This window comes from Typopeltis vanoorti, chromosome 3 (assembly GCF_054136105.1).
Source record: "Typopeltis vanoorti isolate ZY-2024b chromosome 3, IOZ_Tvanoo_1.0, whole genome shotgun sequence".
Classification (NCBI taxonomy): domain Eukaryota; kingdom Metazoa; phylum Arthropoda; class Arachnida; order Uropygi; family Thelyphonidae; genus Typopeltis; species Typopeltis vanoorti.
The window spans coordinates 167,641,922-167,668,550 of NC_143551.1; the positions used below are offsets into that span (position 1 = coordinate 167,641,922).

The following is a 26,629-nucleotide window of genomic DNA, read 5'->3' on the forward strand; positions in this document are numbered from 1 at the left end:
TAATTCTATCCACAGCTTTGCAGATGATAGTATTCTCCACTCATCCTATTCATTTGACAAACTATGCAGTATTACTCTGACATCCCAAGCTACAATTTCATCTACAACTAGTGCCTCAACACTATCAACATACTATTCTTCAATTGAGCAAAGACAATCTTGTTGTTCAATGCCTCCAAGACAGTCTTTCCTTTTCTCTCATAAAAGTGTTCTCAGCTCACCTATCTTTACTCACAGTAATACACAAATCACAGGCAGGATTGGATCTATCTGCTTGGACTAAGGTTTACTTTCCGGTCTCTGCTTGGAGTAAGGTTTACTTTTTGGTCTCTCATGGCATAAACACATCACATCAATATCCTCCTCAGCATCCAAAAAACTAGGCATTCTCTTTCATTGAAAGAGAATGATGAATGAAGAGGCTATTTGCACTCAATCTACTGTTAACTATATACAAATCTCAAATCCACCATGCTTAGAATACTACTAACATGTTACTGCTTAGAATACTGCTGGCCTGGTTGGCCGAGTGGTTAGTGTGTCCACTCTCCAGCCAAAAAGGCTGCGGGTTCGAATCCCGCCATAGGCATGGATGTTTGTGATTGTCTGTGAAAATACTAGTGGTGGTAATGGGCAGTAGATGGTGTTGGTGTAGATCAGTGTTTCCCAGATTTTTCCTACAACAGAACACTTCACAAAATCCAGACATTTTCACAGAACACCTTGGTTATTTTGTAATGTATTAATAATTAATTATGGCATAATCATAAAGAGTATTAGTACACTTATGTATATGGTGTGACATGTTGACATAATATAAAATTACATTTAAATCAGTTATCAATCACTGGACTAATGAAATCTTGTAGCGTATTGTAGTTTCCTCAGGCCAACATCATTAAATTAATTTGTGATGATTTTCATTGACATATCCCATTCTGATCACCAAAAATTTATAATATTATTAAAGTACTTACGAGTGAATACAGACTTTTTCTCCTGTGTTCTGGTAGTTTTCCCCTCCTTTTGTACATCCTGAAGATTGCTTTGTAGGCTGGAGGTGGATGAATCACTATCTGTTGCATCACAAAGACCTTCAATAAGAGATTTCTTAACACCAAAATTAAACAAAGCCCTTTGTCTCTTATTCATATTAAAATTTAAATCTGTAGGCCTGTTACATTTAAAAAATTACAGCACTATGGTTTCAAAACAAGCACTTTCACCCTACAATACGAACTTGCTAAGAAAGTATTCAGTATTACTAGATTTGAGAACTGGATACAGACTACCTTGATCTTCAAATTCAGTGGAAAAATTTTCCTTATACTTCCTTGCTGATTGGTCACTAACATTTGCAACACAGATGTTATTTCGTTCAGTTTTGAGAACAGAGGATACACCGCCCATTGTTGTAATCGGCTTGCAGGCAATTTTTATGACCAGTCATAAACAGCAGTATTCCCTTTCCCGAATGTCAAAAGATTTCGATGTGTGAAAATTAACGATAATTCATGAATATTTCCACGTTTAAAAATATGCGGCTTGGTTACTGACATTTGCAACACAGATGTTATTTCGTTCAATTTCAAGAACAGAGGATACGCCGCCCATTGTTGTAATCGACTTGCAGGCAATTTTTACAACTGGTCATAAACAACAGTATTCCCTTTTCTGAATTACTTCCATGTTTAAAAATACACGGCTTGGTCACTGACATCATGGAACACTTATTCACTTTCCATGGAACACAATTTGGGAAACCCTGATGTAGATGATAAGGTTCGCTGTAGTTGTGGATGAGTGGTGGAGATGGAGAGTTGTAGTGTAGGTACCCTCCCTCGATGAGTCTCTGGACTCCCTGGAGGTTTCACATAATAATAATAATAATAATAATGTTTTTGGAAGTTCACCTAAATCTTCTCTTAAAATCCTTCACACGGTCCAGAGGTGAGCAATTGGGTTCATAGGTGATTCCTCTCTTACAGATTCACTTTACCCTCTGTCTCAAGATGCAGTGTTTCAGTCTATTCTAAGGTACTTCTGTTGTCACTGCTCTAGTGAATTGGTGACTATTATTCCTCCACTTTCTGTTGTACTTATTAATACAAAAGCAGCAGCTGTCCAGCATCCCTTTACAAATGTACAACTGCAAACACATCAAACTCACTTCTCCTCTGCCTCTTTTATTCTGTCTTCTGGAAAAACCCTTCCTCACAAGTATTCCTAAATAACTACAATCTGCAGCTCTTAAAACTTCTCAGTCCTCATCTGCACTACATATGAGCATTATTGTGCTTATAGGATCTCTCATGTATGGGATCAATATTAGACAACCATGTGGAGTGTGGTTCATATAGTTGAAGTGGTGTAAAGACATTTTCATGTTGATTTAAGCATCTTTACATAATTTTTTTTTTTACTGAAGATATTTATTATTGGTTTAGTTAATTAAAATTGGAATAAAACACATTGACAATTGTTGTCCTCGATCTGTTCAGTGACTAGTTTAAAAAAAAAGAATCATTTGATGACACTTAAGACTAAAATATGCTATAAAATCATCGCAGGTAAATTCTGCATATATTCCACTGTTATTTGATACTAAAAACTGAGGATTTGTGGGGAGTCAAATTACCAGCACCATCCTATTGGAAACATTGTCCAGATATTCTTTTGTAAGAAGAATGCAGTAGCAGCGGTATTGTGGTTTTTAACAGATGGCCAGCTATTAAGCCTAACCATGCATTTTGGTACCAATGGAAATAGTTTTTCATTTAGCAGTGCCAAGGAGAATTTGTAAGACATATACATTCTTACATTGTTGGTATTAAAATACCTGTAGAATTTTTTTTTCCCTGCTGACCACATGAAATAGATATCAAGTGAAAAAGAAGTGTCATCTTGATTGCACCACTGATAAATTAATGCTCTCTGCCATCACTGAACTGCTTGTTGCTGTTGCTATGCAGTCACAAATCATAGAGAATACTGAGTATGATATATGGTGATATGAGTAGAACAGTGATGAACAGAAGAAAAATTAGAAAGAAAAGGTACAGGAGAAAGGAAGAGGTATAATTGATTACCTTAAGAAATGATGAAAATGAATAGAAGGAATGAATGGAGATTTTTTGTAGATTCCTTATTTTCTTATTGAGATTTTAACGTACCTTCAGTGTTGTGCATTTTATTGTGATTGAAAATAGGGAAGAAAAACTATACACTGTATTTATGGATATGACAGCTGTCATGTAAAAACACAGCATTGTTCCAAAATAGCTGTGCTCTGGTTCATCACTGTGTAGTTGAAACTTGTGTAATAAATCATTATGCAGTACATCTGCTTTAATGGACACTGAATGTGTTTGCAATAAAGTAAGTAGTTGTACTTTTTTTTTATAAGTGGGTGCAAGAAGATTTATACTACTACTGTTTATTTAGAGAATTCTCATTAATTCTAATTGCTCAAGGATTGATTTGGAAAGGATGTATTATAAACATCAAGGACAAATTTGCTAGGCTTTCTCACACTGTTGGTTTCTTTTGTGTCTGATTCACTGACTGAAATATGTTATACAAAGTTGTACATTAAAGGTTGAAACCAGTCTGGGTACTGACTCTCCCCATAGTGTAGCAATGATACACATCTGAAAGGACATATGCTCGCACTATAGGATATTAAGACAGTTGATACAAAGTCAACAGTCTGTGTATAGCTTAGTCATGATGATACTTCACATACATTTGCACATGAATTACTTGGGTGTAGAATTAAAACAAGAATCTGATTTCTTGTCTGTTATAATTTACTTGACTGAAATATGTCAATTTCTGTCTCTGCAGACATTTTTTAATTAACGTTAGAAAAGATTTTACCCCAAGGTTTTAATGTTTTTATAAAAATATTTCGAGTTTATACACATTTTGTTAATAAAACGTTGAAAAAAAATCAATTAGAATTCATTTAGAAATACCTGAAAACTAAAGTTTCAAGCATATAACATAGTGAAACACCAAAAAAAGTGAAACACTAACTTACTAAACCTTTCCTGGACCCTCTTCAACACATCATCATCTCCCTGAAAACCAGATAACCAAATCTGTGAACAGTAATCCGTATGTGACCTGATCAAAGCCTTATACAAGGAAACCATTACCTCTTTACTTATGCATGTCATTGTCTCCTCCTCATTACTGCCATAATCCATTGTGATGTTCTTACAATTTTAGTAATGTGACCCCTAAACTTCAACTCTCTCTCTCTCTCTCTCTCCACCATCACTCCCAGATCTCTCATCTCCTCCACCTCCTTCAAAATTTCTCAATTAATTGTGTACTCTGCATGCCAGCCTTGCCTACCAAATTTCAAGACCTTGCACTTTGCAACATTAAACTGATAGTTCCTCTTATTTGTCCACTCATATGGTTTATTTGGATCCTCCTGTAAGGCCACAATGTCTGCTCTACTTCTCACAGCTGTTCCCAACTTTGCATCATCTAACAAACAGCTGCATATCTCCAGTTAAGCTAGTCCCAGTGTCATTAATGTACAATTTAAACAATAATAGTCCCAAAACAGATCCCTTTGGCACTCCATTAATGACCTTCCTCTTTTGGAATACCACTCCTTCATACACAACCTACTGATACCTCTTTGACAGCCTATCAACTATCCAACTCACTAGTCTGTTATCTATCTCATTTGTTTCAATTTAGCTACTGGCTTGTCATGTGGAAGTCTATCAAAGGCCTTTGAAAAATCCAAGTACACTACCATATGTGCATCTCATTTATCAAGTGAATTTGTCACCTTGTAATATAAATAGATTGCTGAAACATGACCTCTCCCTAATAAACCCATGCATGTTTTATCAACCTAATCTTCTTCCCTGTATACCCTCTCCACCAAGACTCAATCCTACATGCATTCTAGGCTGTTCCATTCCTATGCTGACGATCTACATTCATTTATTACTACTTTTAGAATCCACTCTCCTTACATCATGTCTCTTAACATTCCTGACTCACTCCATTACCCTGCTCTCACATTATCCCCTCCATTCACAACCACATCAGCCTCACCTAGTCCATTCTGCTGCTCATTCACATCACCTCCAACTTCTACTGATACCTTGTTTGTATCACTCATTACACTTCCTTCAAATGACTCACTCCAAAACCATTTAGATGTAGTCTGTTGCTCTTGTACAGTTCCATTCATCGCTCAGAGTCATCCCACACATTCACAAACTGCACTCCTTCCTCTTCGCACATTTCTGCTAAACATTCCATTCAAGATCTTTGTTCTCTGCTGCAACTTAGCATTGTCATATCTAGGCAACACACAAGCTATCCTTCCTACTGCACTGTTTTCTTTCACTCTCCTCAGTACTCTCCTGGTATCCATTCTCACATTCTCCCTATGCCCAAATAAATCATTCATTCTAACCACAATCACTAACTCCCTCATTACTTCAACAAAAAAAAAAAAAAAAAAAAAAAAAAAAAAAAAATGGAAGAAGAAGAAGAAAAAAGCAGCTGAAAACTGGAATGGAAAATGGAAGTTAACAGACAGATATATGCATGAGAAGTGGGGTTGAGTAGATAGGGTAGGATATTGTATTGTGCTGTTTTGTAGAATTATCCTCTGCAGCTGGTCCTAAAACTGCATGGATTTCCTTTGTAGTATCATTATTATTATTTATTTCATTATATATATTGGCTCTGTTTTCTTAAAACTAGTGAAAATACTTATGGAATATAAAATCAAAGTAGTATATACTCCCTTTATCAAAATGAGATTACTTCTCTGATCTACAAAACCTCAATATAGCCCACTTCAATATCTGGGTGTTTATTGGCTATGGTGCAATTGCTGGTTATCTTACTATGGACAATCAGAAAAATCAGTTGAACAACATAATGAAGAACACATTCGAGATATTGAATACCATAGGAGTGAAGTTCTCAGCTTGTTATCACATGTACTCTCTTCAGCTGATCCACAAGACACTTCGCAAATGTGACATCAAGGGTTATTATTATTATTATTATTATGTGACACCTCCAGGGAGTCCAAAGACTCATCTAGGGAGAGTGTGCCAACAGCATCGAATGATTGAACTCCTTCCAACTACTAACCATGCTCAAACTTGCTTAACTTTTTACGAGCCATTAGTAGCAGAGGCTCTAACAATCTTTGCTGGCTGGATAAATCAGAACTATTACACCATTGCTACAATATCAGAGAAAAATCTGAGAGTTTTTGGAAATGGCATTAGATCCTAAACATCTGAATATTAACCCAAGCTGAGCCAATTATTAACTTGTCTGAATGCATCCTAGCCTTCATTAGCAAACATGTGCACTTGAATGTGTAAACACGCACAACATTCTGAACAATTCAACACACAATTAGGAATATTTTAAAATAACATAATGAGATATCAAGTTTTATGAGATAAGTCATAACTATTACAGCATTGCTATGAGAGAAAAATCTGGGAGTCTTTAGAAATGGCATTAGATCCTAAACATCTAAATATTAACCCAAATATTAACTTGTCTGAATACATCCTTGCTTCATTAGCCAAACACATTCAAGTGAATGTAAACATGCACAGTGCTCTGAACAATTAGAAATATTTTAAAATAACATCAGTCTCTTCTATAACTGCATAATAGAGTTGTCACCTTTGTTAGTCCTTACTGTTTTGTCTACTAGTTTTTATATTTATACCTGAAGAAATCCTGTGCAATTAGGATGAAACATCTTGTTCTCAATTAAAATAAATATTATCTTATGCTGGTGTTCTGTCTTATAAACTCATAGTCACATACTCATGAATTGGCAGTCTAGATACTTTTATATATATATATATATATCCTCTCCCCAATAGAAAGTTTCTAGGGTGTGATTGTAGGGTTGCTTATTCAAGTTGCCTTAGTTTTTCCTTTCAAAAAAGTATTCTCACACATACATACATTGGATGTAGAGCAGCAATTGGGTGAGGTTCATGTGGTTCCACACAAGATGGAGTTGTGTATCTTGCTATGAGACTGATTGAATTAAAGTAGTCATTTTAGGATCTTAAAGATAAGTTACTTTGAAAATAATTGGTGATAAAAAAAAAAGATTCATTTTTACTGGATTAGTATTTTATTTGTTCGGTTCTAAGAACTGTTACTTTTATTATATGTATACAGTGTTGCACATTATGGAGCTGATGTGAAGAACAATGGTAGGCAATTTCATTGTTTGTTGTATCATGCATGAAATGTGTTTGCTTTATAGGGTGAAAGATTTGTGGAAATAGAATGAAAATGCCAAGTGTATATGTTGGAAGTATTTTGAGAGCAAAGTGCTGCCAGAAATATGAGAAGAGTAAAAAGAATGATAGCAAAGAGTTGAACATTGTAAGAAGAGAAAGTGCAGCATGAATGATTTTAAGGTTGTTTTTGCAAATGGTCTTAGAAGCAAGCAAGGAAGCATGTGGTATAAGTGATAGTGGAACAACAGTGGAAAAAGAGAATAATTAAATGGCAATGAGAGAAATAATATGGCTATGTGGAATCCTTGATAGGATAAAATATGAGATAGAATGATTGAAGAAATGCCTGGTGGGTTAGTGTATTTGTGACCTTGTTATAATAAGTAAGTAGATTTTGGAAGTTTTTCCCACTTGGTTATACTATAAATTAAAGATGCCAAGAAATTATATTCTTGGTGGAAACCAAGTGGGAAAACTTCCAACATTCATCTCTAATCAAAGAGTATTTTAATAATAAGGTGTGACACCTTTTGGCTACTCATATATGGAAATATGACTTCTGCATTACTTCAACCTTGGTATCACTTCTGGGTCTGACTCCACAGATGAGGTCTCAATAAAGATCGAAACCGGTCTGGGTAGTGACCCTTCCCATAATGCATAGCATTATACGTGTTTGTAAGGATATATGCTTTGCATTATGCTATGCTAAGTCATATGATGTGAAGTCATTTTCTATATACAAGTTTCCCAGTCTTGAAATTACTTCAGGTGCAAACTTTGCTTATACTTAGATAAAGGATAAAACCAAGAATATAATTTCTTGGAATCTTTAAATTTAAAGCAAGTAGATTGCTAAAGCAGTCTTCCTTTAGCAAGGCCATGCTGTCCATTAGTTAGAATGCTACTATTATCAACCAATTTCTGACCTCTCTAACGTATTATCTACAATTACACATACACACACACACACGTGCATGTGTTCACACACACACATGCACGCACTGGAACTTGTAATTCAAATATTTAGTCCTATCACCTTCCTTATGAAGGAATCAATTTTGTCTCCTCCATATACTTGAAATTGGTTCAGTCTAGGACTCGTGTTAAAAAGCTACATCAGTGCTGTTGTTAATTGATGAAGCTTGGGATTTTGGGGGTGACTGTGGAAGGAAGTTGATGCGTAGAGAGCATATTTCAAAGGTGGCCAAAAATATCACATCAGATTATATGCTTTTTGAAGAATGCACTGACAATAGGAATAGGTAGGTTATTATCTCTCTCTCTTTATAAGGACTTATCTGCACTACTGTGAGCATATTTGGTTGCTTGGATTCCATAAAATATGGAACTGGTGGAGAAGATCCAGAGATGAGTGAGCAAGATTGTGGCATATCTGTGGATTTCTTCCTATGAAAATAGACTGATGGTCTGTGAGCTTCAAAGACTAGCCAATGGGCAAAAAGGAGGAGACATGATAAGGGATGTGGGTCATTTAAGGAGTTTTATAGAATTGGCATCAGAGACATTTTTCAGTACATGGTAGGAAAGAAGAGAGTGAGAGTTCATCCCTGTAAATTGTGTAAGAGTGTGGTTAGCAAGGGTGTTAAAACTAGATTTTTTGTGCTTGGAGGGTTGTGAATAGGTAAAATGGGTTGCCAGTGATATTTGTGAGTTCTTTATCAAACGAGTTTAAGGTAGGTACGATACATGTTGTGTGACAATGGTTAGAATGAGCCTTTCATTCCATGAGATGTCTGGGAAAATAAGAAGAAAGCAGTAATTGCATACTTCATGAAGTCCTTGTGGTTTCCCCAATAGGTGAACTTGCATCTCTTGCTGGGAGGCTGATTACATTGATTAAATTATGGATAATAATCCATAATTTAATCAATGTCAAGATGTATATGGTAGTGAAACTTGGTTTTTATGATCAAAATATCATAAAAATGTATTTATTTATATGCCTTTTAAATGGTGTTTATAGTATAGAACTAGACTATAAGAGTACACAGCTACAAGAAATTTTGTTAGTAATCTAAATAATCATGTTTTGATCTGAAACTTACAGACAGTTCAGAAAGGTAAAATAACACCAATCAATTTCATTAACAGGAAATGAGTTATGTGCATATTTGCAGAAGATATAAAATCAATGCATCTACCAAGAAAAAAAAAAAGTTTGCCCTTGATCAGGATAAGAGTTTCCAAAATGTTTGGATTTGGTATGGAAACGCATTACAGTTTAAGTTGGGGTAATGCAGAATCCCTTCAGCATTCTTTTTGAATGAGCTCAAATTTGAAATGGAATGTATATGAAAAGCAGACTAGAAAATTCTGTGGCAAATGTTGACACCATGCTGAACTGGACAGCACTTATGGAGTTTTTTTTTAATATATATATAGAGCATGTAAAACATGCTTGTGCAGCTGTGAAATTCCTGTTTGTTCAAAATATGAAAGAAGGACAATCATAATGTATCTAGTAGACATCTGGATAGGGAGCAAACTCTACTTATCCTTTGTGGATGGTGACATAACAAAGAACTTACTGACATGCAAGAAAGTAGACACCAAGTTTTACTCTTTCTGAATCCTTTCAATTGTTTCAGAGATTCCAGCAATATAAGGTATAAGAACTCTATGTTGTAGGGCCAGAGTTCCTAGGAACAATCTTGTAAGTCTGTTATTCACTAGGTCCTTTTTACATTGAAACCATTCTACTGCATGATTCCTCGTATAGTATCCAGTTATAGTTTGAGGGGAAAGAGAGAGGGGTGAAAGCAGACAATATGATTGTTTACAAAATTTTTAATGAACTGAGTTATGTTGTATATATCAATCAGTGAAGTTAGGTTTATTAAAACTGGACTGAACATGCCAGCATGCCTTATGAAGGTTGGAAGATTCAAGTTCTTGACTATCCTCTGGTCTGTGACCTGCTTTTACATCAATGCCATTTCAGATTTGAGTATACTTCTACACCTCAACTTGAAGCACAATCACTATGTTCCCTACCAAAAATTGTGAAAGTCTTATCCTTATTAGTGGCAAACAATAATGTTTTGTATATGCATTGATTTTGTATCTTCTATACCATTAGCACATTGCTGGTTTCTTGATTATAAAATCGATTGTTGTTGTTGTTCTTTCTTTTTTTAATTTGTCAGTTACACTGATTATGATCTGTAAGTTTCAGATCGAAATATTTGATTATTTAGATTATTAATAAACTTTCTTTGTCTAGGTGTTTTTATAGTCTACATCTATACCAGAAGTACCATTTATGTATCATTCATTGGGAAGATATGACCAAGAAAACATTAAATTTGGGAAGCTTTATGTTCAACAAGGTAAGCTATAAAACCAGAATTTCATTAAAAAAATAAAAAAAGAATGTGACTTGAACGTAATTCCTACTTTTGCTAGATTCAAAGAAATTATCAGATCCTCTGGTGACCATTAGATTTATGTTAAAAGCTGGTGTTTGCCACATGTGAAATCAACTTCAAGTTGCCAAACGTGATTTCTCTTTCAACATTTGTTACTTCTCTAAGCTTTAAGAGACTGCACTCTCATTGCTGACCTATGGAATATAGTTCTACTTCACGACAGTCTTTCTGCTCTTCTTTTAATGAATGCATTGGTGTTCATAAGCTTCAGTTTGATCCTTTCCTATCAAAATAAAAACTTGAAGCATTTATATGAAAACCTTGCCATTTGTAAATAGGTAGTCACAATTTCTGAGCCACCCTCTTACTCCCACAGCAACAACCATTCTAGCGAAATGAAATGATTTTGTCTAACTTACCAGGAATATTCCTTTTCTGAATTTCCCTCATAATATTGAGCACAATTTGTCAGAACTAAACTTCCTCCACTAAACTTTTTGTCTCTCAAGTTTAGTTCTGACAATTTCTCAGACAGAATAGACATCTGACTGTTTCAAAAACTGACGAAGAAAGAGCTATAATGATTGAGTACTGCTGATTATATCAGAAAAATAACATCCCTCTTATGCAATAAAACTGCTTATCAAGAAGTCGAGCATAATCCATAAAGAATAAGATCAAGAAATTGAATTTGGTATTAGATGAAGTTGTCAGCTAAGATGAGGATACTCACAAGAAATTGAACTTATTTTGATAAAAAATTTGTCATGGGTTGTAAGCTCTCATTGGGTCATTCTTGCTCATTTCTCAACTAACCTACAGATATCATGGTGGTCAGTTTCAACATTCAGTCCTTATTTAATAATTTTCCATTTTCTGAAACTTCAGATGTATCCAAGCATTGAGTGTGTACTGCCTTGGAGAATCTTTCTCCACCTCCCTCCTTATCAAATTTCTAGCTGGAACATCTCGAAGACTCTTTGTATGCCTCCATACCTACAGCCTTGTATGTGTGTACACAGTGTTGATTGTGTTTTTGGTATATGGCCTTGTCCATGTTCACTATGAAAAAGGAAAAAGGTAAAAAATTTGTTTCCCAGGACATCCTCCTTTCTCACTCTTCATGTAGCATGCTGACAACTTCAGTATATTATAAGCCTGCCTTCACTGGCTGATACATGACTCAGATTGTCAACCTTCTTAGAAAACTGGCTTCATTAACATGCTTCTCAATAGAGCACACATCATCTGCTCCATGACTTTTTGCCTCAAACTAGAACTGGACACTGTCTGAGGAAAATTAAAAAATATTAGCATATCTACTCTCCAGCCAAGAGGCTGCGAGTTCAAATCCTGCCATGGACATGGATGTTTGTGATTGCCCTTCTAACCCTGTGTGGAAATCATGCAGCAGAATAGCTCAAACCCAAAGTAGATTGGGTATACAATAGAGACTTACAGGCCTGTTCCTAAACACCCTATCCTGTACATAGTTTCTATTATTCACATCACAAGAATTTCTAGTCAGCCTTGGTTGGCTGAGTGGTTAGCGTATCAGCTCTCCAGCCAAGAGGCTGCAGGCTTGAATTCCACCATGGACGTTTGATTGCCCTTCTAACTCTGTGTGGAAAAAGAATCAGTGACCTTACCACATCCAAAGTAGCAGGGTGAGCCTGTTACTGAGGGGAACAACGCTGAGTTTCTGACTTTCTGATCCTGCAGACCGCTCATTATTGGGTGATCCGGGAGATTTTACGAGTTTTTGGAGAGGTGTCCCCGCACTAAAACAAAGGGAAAACGATTTGGGTAGTGTTTAGTGTCTCCTTAGCTCAATTGGAAGAACGATGGTATCACGCTCTTCGATTGGAAAAGGCGGAGTTTGAATTTCCCAGCTATGGGAGGAATCTTTATACCAGCCTGGTTTGCCGATTGGTTAGCGTATCTGCTCTCCAGCCAAAAGGCTGCGGGTTCGAATCCCGCCACAGGCATGGATGTTTGTGATTGTCTGTGAAAGCACAAGTGGTGGTAGTCAGCGGTAGATGGTGTTGGTATTAATGATGAAGGTTGGTGGAGTAGTGAGATGAGAGTTGTAGAGTTGATACCCTCCCTCGATGAGTCTTTGGACTCCCTGGAGGTGTGATATAATAATAATCTTCTAGCAGAAGACTTCACTCCTAAAAACCCTGTGAGGTACAGGAGTGACCATACAGCATCCAGTAGTACCAAATGTGAATAACTAACTAAAGAATCTCTGAACCATTTGCATGGATCTAGAAGAAGTGCAATATGGTGCCTACTTTCTTTCTATTGAGTAAACTCTCCTCCATGTTACCTTTCATCCTCTTTCCTCTCCATGTGATTAGGTTTTTAATGATGCTCTCTAACTTTCAGATCAAAATAGTTGGTTTAGATCAGTAACAGACTTTCTTGTGACTATGTGTTCTGATAGTCTACAATATTTATTTATCTTATTAGTCACATATTAAAAACGTAAATTCTGAATAAAATGAATATTACTAATATGTGATCATATAAGCAGTATCTTTTAATCTGCAGTATTTGTTCAAGCAAATGTATTTCAAGAAATTTGTTCTGATGTGTTAAAACCTTCTTTCTTTGAAGTGAGTAAAATTACAGAAATTGGATGTCCATTTTTTTATGAAGGTCTTTTAATACTTTAGACCAGGTCAGATATTAGGCCCTGTATCCTGTGGTCGTGGTGTGCTGTCCATGTCAGCTTTAAGTTATGGAGTAATTCGCGTGGATCAGGAAAATAGTCTTACATCCTTAACTCTTCAGGACTGTGGACAAGTAATGCCTGGAGGTAAATCTATTTCACTGTGTATTCTTTAATAAAGCACTTTTCATTATCATTCATATTATACCCCCCTTCCTCAGCAATATTTGCATTTTGGCAAGTGAAAACTTAAAATATTTTCTTTATCTCAGTTGTGTCTTGAAGGAGTATACAGAATACTATGATAGTCCTACAGAAGACCATTCTGATTTCTATCAAACCTTTTCATCTGTATGGTCTATTGTTATTTTTTTCTTTAACAGCAGCACAAATTTAATACAAAAAAGTAATGACCATCATCATCAATTTCCTGATATGTAACTTGAACCTATGACAGCAATAAATGATTAATGTTACATTATTATTAATCTGCAATTAACAATTTTCCTCCAAATTACACTCTTCCTTGTTAGCACTCTAATATTTTCATATCTAGCATTACAGTCTTCTAAGCTACTTCAACTGACTCAATCCACTTGGCCTTGGTCTTCTTCTAGGTTATTAGAAAAGCACCTGTTTTTCTAACCTTTACTCTCTCCCATTCTGTTAAAGTAACCATACTGCCTTAGATTCAGCCCTGCTAACGTGTTCTTAAATGCTAATGATGTCAAGTTCCTTCCTAAGGTCTTTATTTAATATGATTCTTCCACTGATACCATCTGTTCAGGCCCCTAATTTTTCTTAGAACTCTCATATCTGTGACCTCTAATCCTTGATCAAGTGCTTTATTTCTAACTCAACTCTCAGATTCATAATTTGAAAGTGGTTTGAACACTGTCTTGTATACCACTATTCTAATATTTTGGCTAATTTATCTCCTTTTTTCATATAAGTGTATTGAACAGGTTCCTCACTATATCAGCTTTACTTATTGTGCTGTCTATTTCCAAATTGCAGCAGAGTGGATAAAGAAAATGTGGAGCCCTCTGATCAGGAAAATTTGATTTGGAACCTCCTCCACTTAGGCATAAAGTTGAAAGAGCAGTTGAGCAGCTTAACAGCAATAAGGCCCCAGGTGCAGATGAAATCCCAGCAGAGTTAATTAAGGCCACAGTGGATGGAAGGATAAGAGTGTTTCATAGATTGATTACAAGGATATGGGAGACAGGATCATGGCCTAGAGACTGGAAGAAATCAGGTTTCATACCACTATATAAGAAAGTGATATGAAGGCATACAAGAACTATAGCACTATTAGTTTAATATTTCATGTAAGCAAAATTTTATTGAAGATCATGCTAAATAGGATTGAGGTCAAAGTTGAGGCAGATATGCCTGAGGAACAAGCAGGTTTTAGGAAAGGTAAGGGCACCAGAGATCAGATCCTTTGCCTTAGACAGATCATAGAAAAATATAAAGAATTCAGACTCCCTCTGGTAATGTATTTCTTAGACTACTCTAAAGCTTTTGATGGTGTTGAGCATGTGAAACTGTGGGAAGTAATGAAAAGAATGGATTTTCCTCAACACACTATCAGCTTGATAGCCAACTTGTACAGGGAGCAAGAAGCCATGTTATGAACAGGTGTTGGATTGACTGACTGACTTCAAGTTGAAAAAGAAGTTAGGCAAGGAAGTTTGCTTTCTCCTCACTTGTTTAGTATATGTGTGAAGGATATCATGCATGAAGCATTGGATGAGCTCAAGACAGGTATTAGGGTAGGTATCTGAGGTATGCTGATGATACATTACTCCTTTGTAATGACATGGAAGAACTAGGACTAATTCTTGACAAAATTAACAAGATCAGTAATAACAGATGACTTCAACTCAATCCTAGCAAGATGAAGATTATGGTTCTCAAAGAAAATACAAACAAGGAAGCTCTTGAGAAACAAGTGTACCTTAATGGAGAAAGAATTAAGGAAGTCAGCAAGTTTGAGCACCTGGTATCCATTATTAATGTGAAGAATTGCTGTTCAGAATATGTCAGGAGAAAGTTAGGAATGGCTAAAACAACAGTCAGAGACTTGTCTAAAATCTGGAAGGATGGATCTATCTCCATGGGAATGAAGTTGAGGATTTTGGATGCAGTTGTTTTTCTAACAGTGACTTATGGATGTGAGACTTGGAACCTAAAGAAGTCGGATAAGAAATGGATATCTGTGTTTGAGATGTGGTGTTACAGAAGGCTGTTGAGGATATCATATACTGAAAGGCATACAAATGAATGGGTGTTAGAAAGGATCAGTAGAACTTTAAGCTCCTTAAGGATATTGACAGAAGAAAGTTAACACGTTCGCTGCCAACTACGAGTATACTCGTAGTGGGTAAACCTGCTTCACAAGCCAGCTACGAGTATACTCGTAGGACGCTTACCGCCGGGAACGAGATTATTGTAGTGACCTTGAAGAAGTGAAAATGCTTGGCTTGTGGGGCTAGCTTCAAAACTGTGTATTCTCATAGACCATACATGCTCTGTACAAGCCAACTACGAGTATACTCGTAGGACGTTTACCTCCGGTAACGAGATTATCGTACTGACCTTGAAGAAGTAAAACTGCTCGGCGTAGGGGAACAGACCATGCCAAAGTAGCGTGGCAGCGAACGTGTTAAAATATATTGGACACATTGAAAGGATGGAAGGGGGACTTCTCAGAACAGTAATAGAAGATAAAGTTCCTGGAAAAAGAGGAAGGGGTAGACCATCAATTAGAGGGATGGATGGTGTGTGTGTGTGTGTGGAGTGACTGATCCTCAGAGAGTTGAGGGCTCCAGAAAAGCAAACAACAGGACCACATGGCGAGGCACATCACCAAGCATCAGAGTGACCATACGACACTTGTGGATGCCCAGTGAACATATAGATAGATTTCCAACTTTAATTTTCCATCTTCATTAAAAAGTGTTCCTAAATAGCTGAAATATTTTACTTGTTCTATAGTTTCAGCTGCATTCTCCATAGAGAATGCAGCTGAAATTTTCTGTGTTCCTTCTTGATTTCATAATTTTGTTCTTTTTATTGCAGATTTTCATGCCAAATTTAGTTACAGCCGCTATTCAATTTAGAGAATCCTAGAGACTTGTTTTGGATGTTTTTAGTAGTGCATAACACAAAAAGCTAAACTTCATATCTTTAATTCTGGTATTAGGTTTCATGCCACTTTCTTTCTTTCATTATGCAATCCATATAGATGATGAATAAGAGTGGAAATAATCTGTATCCTTAAAGATACCAAGAAATTATATACTTGGTATTAATCCTTTTCCCAAGGAAGCAAAACAAAGTTTTTGTGCATAAATATATTCACATCTGAGTTACTTGTATATAGAGGCTAATGACTTCATATCACTTGCCTTAGCATGTATCCTATAATACAAAGCACACCTCCTTTTGGGTATGTATGTATGATGCTATGCATAATGGGAAGGGCCACTACCCAGATTGGTTTCGACCTTTATTGAGGTGTCATCAGTGGGAGCCAGACTCAGGAGAGATACCAAGGTTGAAGTAATGCAGGAGTCATATCTCATATATGCGTAGCCAAAAGGTGCTTGACCGTATTAATAAAAATCTCTGGATGAGAGAAAGATGTAGAAAGTTTTTTTTTTTTTTATTTTGGGTATATTATACATTAAAGATACCAAGAAATTATAGATGTGGTTTTAATCCTTCCCAAGGAAGCAAAACAAAGTTTTACACATCAATATATTTCACATCAGACGTGAAATATATTGATGTGTAAATTCAAGTCAGATGTGAAATATATTCATGTGTAAAACTTTATTTTGCTTCCTTGGGAAAAGGATTAAAACCAAGTCTATAATTTCTTGGTATCTTTAACGTATAATATACCAAAGGCAGTAAAAAAAAAAAAAAAAAAAAAAAAAACTTCCTACGTCTTTCTCTCATTCAAAGATTTTTTACTAATAAGGTCGAGCACCTTTTGACTATGTGTATATGCGATACCGTATTTACTCAAATACAACTCGGCCTTGCGTATATCTCACACATAATTGACAAAGGCAAACCGACAAACATCTGCTTGCCTTTGTCATTGAGTCGTGTGATCTTTTGTTAATACGCACCAGCCATATGTATAGAGAAACTATCCCTCATGTCGGATAGTTTCCACAGATACTTAGGAACTGAAATAGTAAAACAACTTTCAGATGTGAAGACCGACAGCCATTATTCCTGATGGTCATACACATTGTCTACAGCCCTCGGATGTATCAGTCAACAAAACATTAAATGACAATGTACGAAATTTCTACATGGAGTGGATGGCAGCCAGTGACCATGACCTGACTCCAGATGAGAAGATTAAGAGACCAACATTAGGGCTGTTGTGCAACTTGATTTTGAGAGCTTGGAAAACGATTTCACAGAAATAATTGTCAAGAGTTTTTTTTAAAAAAACCAGCATCTCTATTGTCCTGGATTAGATCTGTTTTAATTTAATTACAGAAGCATTGTGACTAAAGATTCAAATATGTCATGTGATGAAGGTGAGCAGCCGATTGCATGAATTATGTTGATAATTAAAATTTAAATGTGTTCATTTTATAAACAATGTGAGCAATTATAAATTATAATGAATACAGAGGATTTAATTATAAATGTCAATTTAGTTTCCGCCTGAAAAACTTTACTTAAAAATTCCAAAAATCCCAGCATATATCTCGCACCACGATTTTTTAACATTAATTTTGAGGAAAAAAGTGCAAGTTATATTCGAGTTAATACGGTATTTGGCTTCTGCATTACTTCAACCTTGGTATCTCTCCCTGATCTGGGTAGTGGTCCTTCCCATTATGCATAGCATTATACACGTCCAAAATGGGGTGTGCTTTGCATTATGGGATACATGCTAAGGCAAATGATATGAAGTCATTAGCCTCTGTATAAAAGTAGCTCAGACGGGAGTATATTTCAAGTGCCAAACTTTGTTTTGCTTCCTTGGGAAAAGGATTAAAACCAAGTATATAATTTCTTGGAATCTTTAACATATAGTATACCCAAGTTAAAAAAAAACTTTCTGCAATGTGTATCCTTGTCTTACTCCTGATATTACATCAGACTGTCTTGCTGTGTTTTCTTTAATTCTAACTGCTGACTTACAACTTAAATATAGACTGTATCATTCTATATAATATTCAATTTGCCACATATAATGTAGTATTTTGAAATGCTTTTCCCTAGGCATCAGTCGTAGCATTTCCAGATCTACAAAAATTAAGCACAGATCCTTGTTATATTCTTTTGATTTCTCAGCTGTTTGTCGCAAACTGAAAATCTGATCTTGAGAACCTCTGTTTGACCTGAACCCAGCTTGTTCTCCAAATTTCTCTTCCACAATTTTTCTCAGCTGCTTTTCACATATGATTGCATAAATCTTACCTCAGTAGGGGTAAACAAATCTGGAACACTCAGTAGGGAAATTTGGTGCTATGATGAGCATAGATGGGTGCTATGAGAGCTCTATTCCGATCATTTCAGATTCGACCCTCTCAAGGTATTCTAAATTATGCAGTGCTACTACTGTAAACATACAGTGGAAACATATGGCTGAATATTAGAATACAGAACAGATTCAACACACTCGTTTGTGTGAGAACCAGATGAACTATGGGAAGAGATTAAAGATATAATTAAAGAAGCAAAGAAGAATATTCCAACAGTTTATAAGAAAAAGAAGTTTAAATGGCTGTCAGAAGATACCATCAAGACTGCTCAGGAAAGGAGGAAAATGAAGGCCACAGGAAATTTGTACGAAGTGTGACATTTGAATGCAGAGTTTCAACGACAAGGAAAAATACTTTAACCAGGAATACCAACAAATAGAAGACCAAAACAGGAAAAACGAGATCTTTTCAAAAAGATCGGGGAACTGACAGGGAAGTTTAGTGCCAAGGTGACAATTTTGAAAATTAAACACAAAGGATATCTTACAGAAGCTGCAGACATCAAAGAAAGATGGAAAGAGTATACAGAATGGACTCCAAAATTACTGAGAAATTTGAAGAGCAGGATTATACACAGGAGCCAGTACCACTGGAGAGTGAAGTGAGGTGGACACTGCAACAGCTATCTGTAAGAAAGCACCAGGAGGGAATGGAATACCTGTTGAGCTGTTCAAAGCCCTGGGAGAAGAGGCAGTTAAAATTTTAACAGCTCTATGTCAGCGAATTTGGATCACAACTACATGGCCTAGGGAATGGAAAATATCAGTTTATATACCTTTATTGAAGAAAGGTGATGCAAGAGAGAGTGTGAAAATTACAGAACTATAGCACTGATTTCTCATGCAAGTAAAGTCTTACTTAAGATCATTCAGAAAAGACTGGAACCATTCATGAAGAGAGAAATGCCAGATGAACAGGAAGGATTTCGAAAAGGCAGAGGAACAAGAGATCAGATCACCAATGTGAGATGGATAATAGAAATAGCACAAGAATATCAAAAGAATGTCTACTACCTTTGTTTCCTTGACTATAGTAAGGCTTTTGACTCTGTAGATCATGTGAAACTGTGGAATGTGTTAAGAACAATGGGAGTTCCAGAGCATTTCATTATCCTTCTAAGGAATCTTTATTATGAACAAGAAGCTACTGTCTGAACAGATCTTGGAGAAACTGAATATTTCACAATAGGTAAAGGGGTGCAACAAGGATGTATTTTATCTCCATACCTGTTTAACTTGTACAGCAAATACATTTTAAGAATGGCAGGGCTGGAGGAGGTCTTCAGTTGGAATTAAAATTGGTGGAAGAAATATTAATAATTTGAGATATGCAGATGATACCACCTTGCTAGCAGAATGCAAAGAAGATTTGGAAGAACTTATTATGAAAGTTAAAGAAAAAAATGCTAAATATGGTCTTAAACTTAACCTCAAAAGTTATGGCAATGTGTGAACTTAATGATTTTGAAGCAGATGGGGAGAAAATGGAAATAGTTAACAATTTTGTGCTCCTAGGATCCCGAATTGATAAAGATGGGCATTGTGCTGAAGAGTTAGAAGATTATTACTCTGAAAGAAAGCAATGACAAATTTAAGCAAGATCTTTAAAGATAAACATATTAGCCTCGCAACAAAAATCAGAATCGTGAAAGCAATGGTATTCCCTGTGGTACTGTATGGATGTGAAAGTTGGATCCTGAGAAAGAGTGAATGAAGGAAGATAGATGCATTCGAATTATGGGTTTGGAGACGCTTACTAATAATACCATGGACTTCAAAACAAACCAATGAATCAGTGATAGACAGAATAAAGCCAGATTGCTCCCTCAAAGCTATGATCATCAAGCAAAAATTGTCATACTTTGGACATATTATACGAGCAAATGACAGTCTGGAGAAGAAGATGATGCTTGCTAAAGTTGATGGAAGTAGGAGGAGAGGAAGACCAAGAATTAAATGGGTGGATGGAGTTAAAGAAGCAACTGGAATGCACCTGGAAATTTTGAAAGATATGGCCAGAGAGAGAGAGAGAGAGAGAGAGATCTGAATGGAGTGTGTATGTTCATAGAATCACCAGGAGTCGAAAACGACTCGATAGAACATAACAACGACAACAATCACTGTAAAACTTTTATACTTACTTCCATATTTAAGTATTTCTGGTCAAATATCATCTCCTCCAGCTACCTTTCCACATTTCAAATTTTTGATAGTTTTTGTACCTCAGCTATTGGTATGTACTCCTGTTTACATTCCTCTTGAAAATTTTTCTACTACTTTTCTGTCACTGCTTGTTTCATTTGACAGTCTTTCAAAGGAATCACTCCAGACATCTAGGATAGTCTTATCTTCAGTTTTCTGTCACCTTTATCACCTTTGATTCCTTTTACATTACTCTTTTGTCACCTTCCTGATATTATTTTCTATATTCGAACTAAAGTCTTCTTATGACTATTGTAGCTACTTTTCCACATAGCTTAGCTCTCTTGCATTTTTCTTTTTTTGTTCTTTTAGGGCATCTCTTGACTTACTTGCTAAGAACTGTTGGTATGCTTTCTTCTTTTGTAGAACTGCTTCTTTATCTTCTTGTGTCCACCACAGTGTTCTTGTTTTTCTATCCTTAGAGACAACTTCACCACATGCTCTCTAGCTAAATCAAATAATTCTCTTCAAAGTTTGCTACTGAAACTCCAATGTTTGGTTCTTGTTCTTCATCTGTTTCATTTTTTCCTCAATAATGCTTTTCTAGTTGATATATAATATAATGTTGAATTTATATATGATATAATGATATAATATGTGATACAATTATATGATATTAACATTGACATTATGCAGTATATGATAATGTTCTCTTCAGAGCTTGCCACTGAGATTCCAATGTTTCATTCTTGTTCTTCAAATGTTTCATCCCCCCTCTCTCCCATAATGTTTGTATAGTTCAGTCCATAGTTTTTTTTTAATCTGTAAAACATAAATACTAGCAAAATAGAGAAAGGAAGTAAATAAGAAACACAAGAAATAGAACAAGTCTTCTTTTTCTTCCTAACATGGAATTTAGGCCAAGTGGCCTGTTCCGGTCTCATGCCATCTCTTTCTTGGTCTTCTGATTCTTAATAGAACAAGTATACAAAGTATATCTATTGCAAGAAGAAAGCATTAGAATGCTGTATCAATTATGATTATATGATTAATTGATAGCATTCTAAGCAGGGCTTTCAACTAAACCTAAAGACTTCTGTAGTTTTCCTTGATTTAATTGCTGCATACGACACTGTCTGGAGAGAGGGCATGCTGTATAAATTAATGAAAGTACTACCGTGTCGAAGAACAATACAGCTTGTTAATAATATGCTCAGCAATAGATATTTCCATGTTTTCCTTGGAGAAAAGATCAGTAATCAGAAGAAACTCAACAACAGCCTACAACAAGGCTCAGTACTGTCCCCTCTCTTATTTAACCTATACATAGCTGACCTATCAGATATAGTATCTAGAAAATTCTGCTATGGAGATGACATAGCATTAGTCACCAGAAATAGAGAACTAAGATGGAAAAACGGAGGAAATCCTCACAAATGACCTTGCTGCTATGCATATCTACTTTAAAAAATGGAGATTACAAACAAGCCAAAGTAAAACTGAAGTGTCAACATTCCATCTCAGCAATAAACTAGCACATGACTGAACATCCAACAATTAAATTGATTGCACCTTATCATATAAGAAACATGATGAAAACACAGCTGGAAAAATAAGAACTAGAAACAACATCATCCAGAAATTATGTGGCATTTCATGGGCAGCAACCACATTACGAATATCCACACTCGGATTGGGTTTTTTCGGTGGCAGAGTACTGAGCTCCAGTTTGGCTCATCAGCTGCCATACCAAATTAATTGACCACCAGCTTAACACCACAATGCAACTTATCACTGGAACCATAAAAACAACTCCTGTTTACTGGCTCCCAATGCTGAGTAACTTAATACCACCAAACCTACGAAGACACGATGCTCAACTATGAGAATATGATAAAATACTCAGAAATACTGAATTGCCTATACACAGCGACATACTAGAACTATAGCCCAACAGACTGAAATCAAGAAATCCCCCTCTCCGTGAAGCTAAACACCTGAGAACGACCAACTACAATACCAAAGAACAATAGAAACAAACGTGGAGCATAAATACCAATGTCCAACTTGAAACTTGGTTTGATAGGCATTGTCTCAACATCCCGGGTATGGAACTGAGCCGAAAGACATGGATAACACTGAACAGAATTTGCACCAAACATGGAAGATGTGCAAGCTCCCTGTACAAGTAGGGAAAAACTCCCTCACCGGAATGTGACTGCAGGCACCCGAATCAATCAATCCACCACATTTCTACTGAGTGCAGTCTTTATGCATACATGGGTCAAAGAAACAACTTCCTGGAGGCGACAACACCTGTTATAGACTGGATCAGACAATTTGATCTTATCTTATAAGTGTTTTGTTTGTTGAAAGTATAAGTGTCTTTGTTTTATTCTAATTGTTTGTCACTTACTTTTTACATATTTATTTATGTAAAAAGTAGACTTATGTACCTTCATAACTGCATCTAGATTGCCATACTCTAAATAATAATAATAAAAAAATAATTAACAGATTGCCTTAATGAAGTTCAAACCACTGATGATATGGAAGAAGAAGAATAGAAAAGTTTAATAAAGATAATCCATAAAGCAACCTCTGAAGTTCTTGGAAAGAAAAATAAAATATTAAAAAGAAAAACATTAAAAATCTGGAACACACATATAGAAAATGCAATACAAGAAAAACAAATGGCATACAAATCGCTCCTTCAAAATATAGCTAAAACCGTAGTATAGAAAGCTCACCAAGATGCTTGGGACTAATTTATTAATAAAATAGAAGACATACATGAAAGGCAAGTATAGCTTACAAAATGTTAAGGAAATTAAACAACGAAGAAAAAAATATCACACAAATCAACGTAATACAAGAGAACAATGGATAGAAAATATAAAAATTTATGGTATGACCCAAATTTAATAACAGAAAATAATAATGAAAAAATCAGTATTCATATAGAACCAATAAAATTGGAAGAACTAAAAGAAACAATAAAGGTAACAAAAAAATAGAAAATCAACCAGATTAGATGGCATAAATACAGAGCTTTGGAAATATGGTGCAGAATATTTACATCACAGAATCTTAAAATTAATAAATAACTGTTGGAGGAGTCCATGTGGTTAGCTGAGTGACTATCCACTTCGCAACCATATGTCTAGCAAAGGAGTGTTTTGGGTCCGTTTCTCGTCGCAGACGTGAGAAGTTTAAAGGATCTTTCTCAGACATAGCTAAGTTAGCTGGTCTTGTGCATGGACAGCAAGGTTTTTCTTCTCTCAAGCAGGCAAACCGGCCCTGTTAACACACATGATTACAGTCAGGAATACTTAAGCCCCAGCCATAGATCTTCATCAGCTATGCTGGTTCCAAGCCCGGATAAAATTTGGGGGGATTGAGATGGTGCTTCCCTTTAAAAGGGACCTCATGGCTGCTATATCATCATACGCTAAATAATAATAATAAAATTGTTGGAGGAAATGTGAGATTCCATCAGATTGGTTAAAAGCTAAGGTTATATCTATATTTAAGAAAGGAGACAGGGATGATTGTGGAAATTACAGAGGAATGAGTTTATTAAATACAGGTTACAAAATTTACAGTAAAATCCCGAATAAAATACTTAGAAATATTGCAAACAATCTACTCTCAGAAGAAGAACGAAATGGTTTCAGACATGGAAGATAATGTATAGACAATATTTGTGTTAAAATAAATTATTGAAAAAAGACGAGAATTTAATTTAGAGACTCATATGGCCTTTATAGATTATGAGAAAGCTTTTGATAAAATACACAGGGAAAAACTGTGTATTTTATCAAAAGTGGAATATAATGAAAAAACAAGGATATCCATTACATTTGGTATGAGCTATACAAAGGTTAAAGATATAAAAATACGGTTACAGTTAGGCAATAAATTAACAAAGAGATTGAAATAAATCAAGAGATCCAACAGGGATGTAGCTTATTTTCAACTCTTCAATATATATATATATATATATATATTGATCAAATTATTAAATTATGGAAAACAACAATAAAACAAGGTGTCCATTTAACCAGAAGAACTGTTATCGATACAATGCTGAATGCAGATGATCAGATTATATTATAAGACAATGAAGATGACCTTCATAAATTAGGTTATGAATTAAACAAAATAAGCCAACAATGCGATTTAAAAATTTCACCAAAGATAACAAAAGTTATGGTATTTAAAGGTCGAGGTCATGTTAGATCAAAAATAGTTATAGAAAATAAAATAATAGAAACAGATGACAGAGTTTAATTATTTAGGCTGCATAATAATAACATATCTAAAAGATAAAGATATTGATGAAAAAATAAAGACATTTCAGAAAATCTGTGTAACAATGGAAAAGGATACTGAATAACAAAAAACAAGATGAGAAACTCAAGTAAAATTTTTTAAAGTAATGACCACTCCCACTCTACTATAGGTTCAGAATCATGGACTGTTAAAAAGAAATATGAACATAAAATACAAGCTGCAGAAATGAGATTTGTAAGAACAATTAAAGGAAGCACAAAATTGGACCATATAAGAAATGAAAACATCAGAAAAGAACTAGAAATTTATGACGTAAATGAAAAGATCAAGGAATATAAAGAGAAATGGAAAGAACATTATTTAAGAGGGAAAGATATCGGTTTCCAAAAGAGGCATGTAGATATAGACCAAAGGTAGAGAGAGAGAGGGGAGGGAGACCAGCTGCAAGATGGAAAGACCATTGAGGCCAGAACAGACAAATGCCTAATCCTTGAAGAGAAGAAGAAGAAAACATGCTAAACTTGAATTCTTCTAACGCTTCCTTACAGGGATGCTCAAGGGATAACTGGGAAAACTGACTCGATAACTGGGAAAAGACCTCCACATGGCCTTTTTGGGAATGCAAAGAACCAACCAGGGCTTCTGACCTGATGTCCAGTCCTCATCTTTTCGTGGTGCATCATGTTGGGTATTTACTTGGTGCTGAACAAATGAGGATGAGATTAGCCGACCACATTGTATTCTTATTGACTTAAATCAGAACTCAAATGATGGTACAACATGATGGAATGTCATGCTGGCCGAGGTGTCACCCAGTTAAACAAACGTCCCCCATTCTTTTCGTCTAGGAACCAGGGTGAACAGAAAAAAATAATATAGATTACACCAAAACCATAGATATCCCATACATTAAAGGGTTATCAGAAAAATTTAATAGAATTCTACACCATTATAATCTTAATGCCACTTTTAAACCACCTTTGGAATTGAAAAACATATTCAACTCCTCTAAGGATCCTTTCCCCCCATTTGCACACCCTGGTGTTTATTGCATCTATTGCACCTGTAACTTATCTTATATTGGGGAAACTGGACATGCAATCCCTATCTATAAAAAAAGAATGCAAATGACATATTAAATTTAACAATTTTGGTGAAGCAATCCTCTCAGATCACTTTCTTAACCTCCTACACCAAAATGATTGTAAAAGTACTTTTGCTTTACATCATACAAAAACCTGGTATGAATGGAAATTTAAAGAAGCCTGTGAAATTTTGATTAACCACCCTAATCTTAACAATAATGGTGACATAAAAATCC

General features: G+C 35.5%; 1 protein-coding gene across 1 annotated transcript in view; it reads left to right on the forward strand.

Annotated features, from left to right (window-relative positions):
- The window catches only part of LOC150108732 (disco-interacting protein 2-like), a 936,780-nt gene that overhangs the window by 521,141 nt on the left and 389,010 nt on the right, over positions 1 to 26,629 (forward strand). Inside the window, exon 23 of the mRNA XM_090416186.1 lies at positions 13,348 to 13,490. Within this exon, the coding sequence (XP_090272312.1) occupies positions 13,348 to 13,490 (143 nt within the window). The remainder of the gene's footprint in view (positions 1 to 13,347; positions 13,491 to 26,629) is intronic.